Raw genomic sequence first — 10000 nt, forward strand, 5'->3', positions numbered from 1 at the left:
TGTCTCTCCCCTTCTCCCTCGATCTCTGTCTCTCCCCTTCTCCCTCGATCTCTGTCTCTCCCCTTCTCCCTCGATCTCTGTCTCTCCCCTTCTCCCTCGATCTCTCTCTCCCCTTCTCCCTCGATCTCTCTCTCTCCCCTTCTCCCTCGATCTCTCTCTCCCTCGATCTCTCTCTCTCCCTCGTTCTCTCTCTCTCCCTCGATCTCTCTCTCGATCTCTCTCTCTCGATCTCTCTCTCGATCTCTCTCTCTCTCTCTCGATCTCTCTCTCTCTCTCTCGATCTCGATCTCTCTCTCTCTCTCGATCTCTCTCGATCTCGATCTCTCTCGATCTCGATCTCTCTCGATCTCTCTCGATCTCTCTCGATCTCGATCTCGATCTCTCCCTCTCCCTCGATCTCTCTCTCCCTCTCCCTCGATCTCTCTCTCTCCCTCTCCCTCGATCTCTCTCTCCCCCTCCCTCGATCTCTCTCTCTCCCCCCTCCCTCGATCTCTGTCTCTCCCCTTCTCCCTCGATCTCTGTCTCTCCCCTTCTCCCTCGATCTCTGTCTCTCCCCTTCTCCCTCGATCTCTGTCTCTCCCCTTCTCCCTCGATCTCTCTCTCTCCCTCGATCTCTCTCTCTCCCTCGATCTCTCTCTCTCCCTCGATCTCTCTCTCTCCCTCGATCTCTCTCTCTCCCTCGATCTCTCTCTCTCCCTCGATCTCTCTCTCTCCCTCGATCTCTCTCTCTCCCTCGATCTCTCTCTCTCCCTCGATCTCTCTCTCTCCCTCGATCTCTCTCTCTCCCTCGATCTCTCTCTCTCCCTCGATCTCTCTCTCTCCCTCGATCTCTCTCTCTCTCGATTCTCTCTCTCTCGATCTCTCGACTCTCTCTCTCGATCTCTCTCTCTCGTTCTCTCTCTCTCCGATCTCTCTCTCTCGATCTTCCTCTCTCGATCTCTCTCGATCTCTCTCGATCTCTCTCTCTCGATCTCTCTCTCTCGATCTCTCTCTCTCGATCTCTCTTCCTCTCTCTCGATCTCTCTCTCTCTCTCTCTCTCGATCTCTCTCTCTCTCTCTCTCTCGATCTCTCGATCTCTCTCGATCTCTCGATCTCTCTCTCTCGATCTCTCGATCTCTCGATCTCTCTCTCTCGATCTCTCTCTCTCGATCTCTCTCTCTCTCTCTCTCGATCTCTCTCTCTCTCTCTCTCGATCTCTCTCTCTCTCTCTCTCGATCTCTCTCTCTCTCTCTCTCTCTCGATCTCTCTCTCTCTCTCTCTCTCGATCTCTCTCTCTCTCTCTCTCTCTCTCTCGATCTCTCTCTCTCTCTCGATCTCTCTCTCTCGATCTCTCGATCTCTCTCTCGATCTCTCGATCTCTCTCTTCGATCTCTCGATCTCTCTCTCGATCTCTCGATCTCTCTCTCGATCTCTCGATCTCTCGATATCTTCGTCTCTCTCTCGATCTCTCGATCTCTCTCTCTCGATCTCTCGATCTCTCTCGATCTCGATCTCTCTCGATCTCGATTCTCTCGATCTCGATCTCTCTCGATCTCGATCTCTATCTCTTATCTCTTCCCCTCCCTCGATCTCTCTCTCTCCCCCTCTCCTCGATCTCTCTCCCTCGATCTCTCTCCCTCGATCTCTCTCTCGATCTCTCTCTCTCGATCTCTCTCTCTCGATCTCTCTCTCTCCCTCGATCTCTCTCTCTCTCTCGATCTCTCTCTCTCGGATCTCTCTCTCTCGATCTCTCTCTCTCGATCTCTCTCTCCGATCTCTCTCTCTCGATCTCTCTCTCTCGATCTCTCTCTCTCGATCTCTCTCTCTCGATCTCTCTCTCCTCGATCTCTCTCTCTCGATCTCTCGATCTCGATCTCTCGATCTCGATCTCGATCTCTCTCGATCTCGATCTCTCTCGATCTCGATCTCTCCCTCTTCCCCTCCCTCGATCTCTCTCTCTCCCCCTCTCCCTCGATCTCTCTCTCTCGATCTCTCTCTCTCGATCTCTCTCTCTCGATCTCTCTCGATCTCTCTCTCTCCCTCGATCTCTCTCTCTCCCTCGATCTCTCTCTCTCCCTCGATCTCTCTCTCTCCCTCGATCTCTCTCTCTCCCTCGATCTCTCTCTCTCCCTCGATCTCTCTCTCTCCCTCGATCTCTCTCTCTCCCTCGATCTCTCTCTCTCCCTCGATCTCTCTCTCTCCCTCGATCTCTCTCTCTCCCTCGATCTCTCTCTCTCCCTCGATCTCTCTCTCTCCCTCGATCTCGATCTCTCGATCTCTCTCTCGATCTCTCTCTCGATCTCTCTCTCGATCTCGATCTCGATCTCTCTCGATCTCTCGATCTCTCTCTCGATCTCGATCTCTCTCGATCTCTCGATCTCGATCTCTCTCGATCTCTCGATCTCGATCTCTCTCTCTCCCTCGATCTCTCTCTCTCCCTCGATCTCTCTCTCTCCCTCGATCTCGATCTCTCCCTCGATCTCGATCTCTCGATCTCTCTCTCGATCTCTCTCTCGAGCTCTCTCTCGATCTCTCGAGCTCTCTCTCGATCTCTCTCTCGATCTCTCTCTCGATCTCTCTCTCGATCTCTCTCTCGATCTCTCTCTCGATCTCGATCTCTCTCGATCTCTCGATCTCTCTCTCGATCTCGATCTCTCTCGATCTCGATCTCTCTCGATCTCTCGATCTCGATCTCTCTCTCTCGATCTCTCTCTCGATCTCTCTCTCGATCTCTCTCTCGATCTCTCTCTCGATCTCTCTCTCGATCTCTCTCTCGATCTCTCTCTCGATCTCTCTCTCGATCTCTCTCTCGATCTCTCTCTCGATCTCTCTCTCGATCTCTCTCTCGATCTCTCTCTCGATCTCTCTCTCGATCTCTCTCTCGATCTCTCGATCTCTCTCTCGATCTCTCTCTCGATCTCTCTCTCGATCTCGATCTGTCTCTCGATCTCTCTCTCGATCTCGATCTCGATCTCGATCTCTCGATCTCGATCTCTCTCTCGATCTCGATCTCTCCCTCGATCTCGATCTCTCCCTCGATCTCGATCTCTCCCTCGATCTCGATCTCTCTCTCCCTCGATCTCGATCTCTCTCTCCCTCGATCTCTCTCTCCCTCGATCTCTCTCTCCCTCGATCTCTCTCTCCCTCGATCTCTCTCTCCCTCGATCTCGATCTCTCTCTCCCTCGATCTCGATCTCTCTCTCCCTCGATCTCTCTCTCCCTCGATCTCTCTCTCCCTCGATCTCTCTCTCCCTCGATCTCTCTCTCCCTCGATCTCTCTCTCCCTCGATCTCTCTCTCCCCCTCCCTCGATCTCTCCCTCGATCTCTCTCTCCCTCGATCTCTCTCTCCCCCGATCTCTCTCTCTCCCCCGATCTCTCTCTCTCCCCCTCCCCCGATCTCTCTCTCTCCCCCTCCCTCGATCTCTCTCTCTCCCCCTCCCTCGATCTCTCTCTCTCCCCCTCTCCCTCGATCTCTCTCTCTCCCCTTCTCCCTCGATCTCTCTCTCTCCCCTTCTCCCTCGATCTCTCTCTCTCCCCTTCTCCCTCGATCTCTCTCTCTCCCCTTCTCCCTCGATCTCTGTCTCTCCCCTTCTCCCTCGATCTCTGTCTCTCCCCTTCTCCCTCGATCTGTCTCTCCCCTTCTCCCTCGATCTCTCTCTCTCTCTCTCTCCCTCGATCTCTCTCTCTCTCTCTCTCCCTCGATCTCTCTCTCTCTCTCTCCCTCGATCTCTCTCTCTCTCCCTCGATCTCTCTCTCTCTCTCCCTCGATCTCTCTCTCTCTCTCCCTCGATCTCTCTCTCTCTCTCCCTCGATCTCTCTCTCTCTCTCCCTCGATCTCTCTCTCTCTCTCCCTCGATCTCTCTCTCTCTCTCCCTCGATCTCTCTCCCTCGATCTCTCTCTCTCTCTCCCTCGATCTCTCTCTCTCTCCCTCGATCTCTCTCTCTCTCTCTCTCCCTCGATCTCTCTCTCTCTCCCTCGATCTCTCTCTCTCTCTCTCCCTCGATCTCTCTCTCTCTCTCTCCCTCGATCTCTCTCTCTCTCTCTCTCCCTCGATCTCTCTCTCTCTCTCTCTCCCTCGATCTCTCTCTCTCTCTCTCTCTCCCTCGATCTCTCTCTCTCTCTCTCCCTCGATCTCTCTCTCTCTCTCTCTCCCTCGATCTCTCTCTCTCTCTCTCTCCCTCGATCTCTCTCTCTCTCTCTCTCCCTCGATCTCTCTCTCTCTCTCTCTCCCTCGATCTCTCTCTCTCTCTCTCCCCCTCGATCTCTCTCTCTCTCTCTCTCTCTCTCCCTCGATCTCTCTCTCTCTCTCTCTCCCTCGATCTCTCTCTCTCTCTCTCTCTCCCTCGATCTCTCTCTCTCTCTCTCCCTCGATCTCTCTCTCTCTCTCTCCCTCGATCTCTCTCTCTCTCTCTCCCTCGATCTCTCTCTCTCTCTCTCCCTCGATCTCTCGCTCTCTCTCTCTCTCTCCCTCGATCTCTCGCTCTCTCTCTCTCTCTCCCTCGATCTCTCGCTCTCTCTCTCTCTCTCCCTCGATCTCTCGCTCTCTCTCTCTCTCTCCCTCGATCTCTCGCTCTCTCTCTCTCTCTCCCTCGATCTCTCGCTCTCTCTCTCTCTCTCCCTCGATCTCTCGCTCTCTCTCTCTCTCTCCCTCGATCTCTCTCTCTCTCTCTCTCCCTCGATCTCTCTCTCTCTCTCTCTCCCTCGATCTCTCTCTCTCTCTCTCTCCCTCGATCTCTCTCTCTCTCTCTCTCCCTCGATCTCTCTCTCTCTCTCTCTCTCCCTCGATCTCTCTCTCTCTCTCTCTCTCTCCCTCGATCTCTCTCTCTCTCTCTCTCTCCCTCGATCTCTCTCTCTCTCTCTCTCTCCCTCGATCTCTCTCTCTCTCCCTCGATCTCTCTCTCTCTCTCTCTCTCCCTCGATCTCTCTCTCTCTCTCTCTCTCCCTCGATCTCTCTCTCTCTCTCTCCCTCGATCTCTCCCTCGATCTCTCTCTCTCCCCCTCTCCCTCGATCTCTCTCTCTCCCCCTCTCCCTCGATCTCTCTCTCTCCCCCTCTCCCTCGATCTCTCTCTCTCCCCCTCTCCCTCGATCTCTCTCTCTCCCCCTCTCCCTCGATCTCTCTCTCTCCCCCTCTCCCTCGATCTCTCGATCCCACAACCCAGGCAGCCCAGTGCTTGGTGTTGGATTGCCCTGCCGGTATGCTCAGTCAGGCATGGCCATAGGGCCATAATGAGTGTGCTGTGCCTGCTGGAACTCCGGACAGCTTGGTGAGAGGCAGAGTGCAGCCGGTGTGGTGAATCCACATCCCGGGGGCTGAAGACGTTTGGACAGTCCAGCGCCTCTCATACAGGTGGTAGGGTGTTGGTGGGAGCTGCATGCAAGGTAATGGGAAGGAATGGGCTTTTAGCTACACGTGTCGTACAAATACGTGTGGTGTCGGGTGATAGAAGACTTGTGGGAAGCAGAGGGGAACGGGATGCCCCCCCGATCATTCCAGTCAAGATTTCTGACTTCACTTTTTTGCATATTTGTTCTTTGTCAAAAGGAGGTGAATGTTGAGGTTGGGAATGTTTCAGGATGACCTGTGATATGTAATCTTGTCCATTTTGTGACACTCCAGGTTATATCTGATAAATTCTCCAGTAGTAAGAGCAGAGAACCTGCGCTTCAAGGAGGAAGGGGTCCGCGATGTGTTGAAGGATGTCTTCTTGCCCTGGTATAACGCCTTCCGCTTCCTGATGCAGAATATTTACCGCCTACACAAGGTAGCAAAGGACACAACGGTGAAACGTTTCATGTCTCTGCCGGCATCGGTTGCAAATTGTGGTGCTGTGATGGTGAATTTGTTGGGTTGTCGGGTGCTGTGATGGTGTATTTGTTGGGTTGTCGGGTGATGTGATGGTGTATTTGTTGGGTTGTCGGGTGCTGTGATGGTGTATTTGTTGGGTTGTCGGGTGATGTGATGGTGTATTTGTTGGGTTGTCGGGTGCTGTGATGGTGTATTTGTTGGCGGGTGATGTGATGGTGTATTTGTTGGGTTGTCGGGTGATGTGATGGTGTATTTGTTGGGTTGTCGGGTACTGTGATGGTGTATTTGTTGGGTTGTCGGGTGCTGTGATGGTGTATTTGTTGGGTTGTCGGGTGATGTGATGGTGCATTTGTTGGGTTGTCGGGTGCTGTGATGGTGTATTTGTTGGGTTGTCGGGTGCTGTGATGGTGTATTTGTCGGGTGCTGTGATGGTGTATTTGTTGGGTTGTCGGGTGATGTGATGGTGCATTTGTTGGGTTGTCGGGTGCTGTGATGGTGTATTTGTTGGGTTGTCGGGTGCTGTGATGGTGTATTTGTTGGGTTGTCGGGTGCTGTGATGGTGTATTTGTTGGGTTGTCGGGTGCTGTGATGGTGTATTTGTTGGGTTGTCAGGTGATGTGATGGTGTATTTGTTGGGTTGTCGGGTGCTGTGATGATTGTAGTTAGATTGCCTGTTGCTGTCGTGGCCTTAGTTGTCAGATTGCCGGCTGCTGTGATGGTTGTAGTTGTCGGATTGCTGAATCCTGGGATGATTGGAGTTTGACAGGCGATGTGATGATTGGAGTTGTCAGATTGCTGGGTGTTTTCATGGTCGTACGTGTTGGAGTGATGTGGTGGATGTAGATGTTAATTACTGGGTGCTGTCATGCCCATAGCGGTCATTCTGCCGAGTGAAGTGACGTAGCTGTCAGATTGCTGGGTGTGTGATGGTTGTTGTTGTCGGATTGCCATCAGCTGTCATGGCCCTAGTTGTCGGATTGCCATCAGCTGTCGTGGCCCTAGTTGTCGGATTGCCATCAGCTGTCGTGGCCCTAGTTGTCGGATTGCCATCAGCTGTCATGGCCCTAGTTGTCGGATTGCCATCAGCTGTCATGGCCCTAGTTGTCGGATTGCCATCAGCTGTCATGGCCCTAGTTGTCGGATTGCCATCAGCTGTCATGGCCCTAGTTGTCGGATTGCCATCAGCTGTCATGGCCCTAGTTGTCGGATTGCCATCAGCTGTCATGGCCCTAGTTGTCGGATTGCCATCAGCTGTCATGGCCCTAGTTGTCGGATTGCCATCAGCTGTCATGGCCCTAGTTGTCGGATTGCCATCAGCTGTCATGGCCCTAGTTTTTGGACTGACGGCTGTTGTCATCATGGTAGTAGTTTTTGAGCTGCCAGGTTGCTGTAATGGTCATAGTTGGATTGCCAGGTTGCTGTCGTGGCCGTAGTTGGATTGCCAGGCTGCTGTCGTGGCCGTAGTTGAATTGCCAGGTTGATGTCGTGGCCGTAGTTGGATTGCCAGGTTGCTGTCATAGCCATTGCTGTGTGGTTTTTGCCTGCCTGGTGCTGTGATGGTTGTAGCATTCTGCTCACAGTGAGTTTCCTCTTTTCCCAGGAGGAGGATGTCAACTTCTTGTACAATGTGAACTCGGCCAGGACAAGTACAAACATCATGGATAAATGGATTGTATCGTTCACACAGTCTCTCGTGCAGTTCTTCAAGACAGAGATGTCAGGTAGAGCATCATTATGACAGAGAGCAATTTATTGCTCTGTGCTTTCCATTCTCTATATCTCCCAAATTTTTTCCCACAGCTTACCGGCTGTACACTGTGGTGCCTCGATTGGTGAAGTTTGTTGACATGTTGACAAACTGGTATGTTCGCATGAACCGCAGGCGCTTGAAGGTAAGCCCATTGTAAGTAGCATAATTGGATATGTCTGTGATTTTCTGTCCTTCTGATCTGTGTCTCTGGTCCCCAGGGTGAAAGCGGCATGGATGACTGTCTCATGGCCTTGGAGACTCTGTTCAGTGTTCTTCTCACCATGTGTAGACTGATGGTAAGTGTCAGGATCTGAACCTCTGTTGCACCTGGCTTTGTTTCTACTACTGTGCCACCTGAGATGCTGGACAGCTCCCTGCCCGATCCCTTGGACAACCTTACTTTTTGTTGGTTTCTGGTAAACCTTGAGCTCCTTGCTCCTCCTGTGAACTTCCTATTTAGGCCATGTCTCTGCATTTCCTGTTTGCCAGATTGTGTTCTTCTCCAGCCAGTGTCTCGCTCTTGTCACTCCTGCTGCCTTCTTGTTTCCTTACAACCCTTCTGCTGGATCCCAACCTGCAACCCCTTGTTACCAACCTTTGGCTTGTTCCTCAAGTATGCTTCCACTTCATCCCAACCTGCAACCATTCGTTACCAACCTTTGGCTTGTTCCTCAAGTATGCTTCCGCTTCATCCCAACCTGCAACCATTCGTTACCGACCTTTGGCTTGTTCCTCAAGTATGCTTCCGCTTCATCCCAACCTGCAACCATTCGTTACCAACCTTTGGCTTGTTCCTCAAGTACGCTTCCGCTTCATCCCAACCTGCGACCACTCGTTACCGACCTTTGGCTTGTTCCTCAAGTACTCTTCCGCTTTATCCCAACCTGCAACCACTCGTTACCGACCTTTGGCTTGTTCCTCAAGTACTCTTCCGCTTCATCCCAACCTGCAACCACTCGTTACCGACCTTTGGCTTGTTCCTCAAGTACTCTTCCGCTTCATCCCAACCTGCAACCACTCGTTACCGACCTTTGGCTTGTTCCTCAAGTACTCTTCCGCTTTATCCCAACCTGCAACCACTTGTTACCGACCTTTGGCTTGTTCCTCAAGTACTCTTCCGCTTCATCCCAACCTGCAACCACTTGTTACCGACCTTTGGCTTGTTCCTCAAGTACTCTTCCGCTTCATCCCAACCTGCAACCACTTGTTACCGACCTTTGGCTTGTTCCTCAAGTACTCTTCCGCTTCATCCCAACCTGCAACCACTTGTTACCGACCTTTGGCTTGTTCCTCAAGTACTCTTCTGCTTCATCCCAACCTGCAACCACTTGTTACCGACCTTTGGCTTGTTCATCAAGTACTCTTCTGCTTCATCCCAACCTGCAACCACTTGTTACCGACCTTTGGCTTGTTCCTCAAGTATGCTTCCGCTTCATCCCAACCTGCAACCATTCGTTACCGACCTTTGGTTTGTTCCTCAAGTACTCTTCCGCTTCATCCCAACCTGCGACCACTTGTTACCGACCTTTGGCTTGTTCCTCAAGTACTCTTCTGCTTCATCCCAACCTGCAACCACTTGTTACCGACCTTTGGCTTGTTCCTCAAGTACGCTTGCGCTTCATCCCAACCTGCACCCATTCGTTACCGACCTTTGGCTTGTGTACTGACTATGTATCTGCTTGATCCTTACCTGCTACATCTGTTATCAAACCCCATCTTGTTCACCCCCTGGTGGGACGATCTTGAGGGCCCCGACCTAGCACTAACATGCTGCGAAACTCCACCATCAGGAGCTCTGGTGAAGACCGTTTGAGCCTGCATCACCCATTGGGGGGACCTTCTTGTGCATATATTCTTCTGGTTTCTGCGTGAAACTTCCCACTGCTATTGCTACTGTCCTCCGAGCCTGACCGAGACCGGAATGTTGCACAGCATTTGAAATACAATAATAGTAGCTGTACTGTATCTGCTCCAAGAGAATATTGTGGCAACAAATTAGGTTGAAATGGTGCAACAAACAAATGCTGCTCTAGGTAGGTCCACACCAACACCCCACACGCCCTCCAACAGGGTGCCCACCAAGCTCGCACCAGTGGGATAACAAAGGGAAATATCTGGACTCCTGAATGATCCCCTTTATTATAAATAAACCATAAAATCAAAGGCAGAGATGTATACAGTGGGGGAGAGAGGTTGGCGCATTTAGCTCTCTGAAGGTGTGAAATGCGTCAACCTCTTATCTCCCCCACTGTATATATCTTTGCCTTTTGTTTTTTTGGTTTATTTGTTATTAAGGTGATCTTTCAGGAGTGCGGCCGTCCAGATATTTCCCCTTTTAAGTTGAAATAGTGGGCTCAACCTCTGCTGTCACCTGGAGTTCTGAATGACTGTCCTTGTGAGGACGCACGCTCTTTAACCCAGACAGCTGCTTCTCCTGTTTCCACAACAGCTGGAGATGGGT

General features: G+C 51.8%; 1 protein-coding gene across 1 annotated transcript in view; it reads left to right on the forward strand.

Moving 5' to 3' along the window:
- Positions 1 to 5600: 5600 nt before the first annotated feature.
- Positions 5601 to 10000, forward strand: part of IARS1 (isoleucyl-tRNA synthetase 1) — a gene marked incomplete at its 5' end in the record, with an annotated part of 30437 nt that continues 26037 nt past the window's right edge. The window contains 4 exons of the mRNA XM_089663285.1: positions 5601 to 5745; positions 7390 to 7510; positions 7590 to 7681; positions 7758 to 7835. Coding sequence (XP_089519411.1) covers positions 5601 to 5745; positions 7390 to 7510; positions 7590 to 7681; positions 7758 to 7835 — 436 coding nt within the window. The remainder of the gene's footprint in view (positions 5746 to 7389; positions 7511 to 7589; positions 7682 to 7757; positions 7836 to 10000) is intronic.

The sequence above is a fragment of the Staurois parvus genome, unplaced genomic scaffold, assembly GCF_062004578.1.
Source record: "Staurois parvus isolate SC_StPar_1 unplaced genomic scaffold, SC_StPar_1.0 ptg001649l, whole genome shotgun sequence".
Taxonomy (NCBI): domain Eukaryota; kingdom Metazoa; phylum Chordata; class Amphibia; order Anura; family Ranidae; genus Staurois; species Staurois parvus.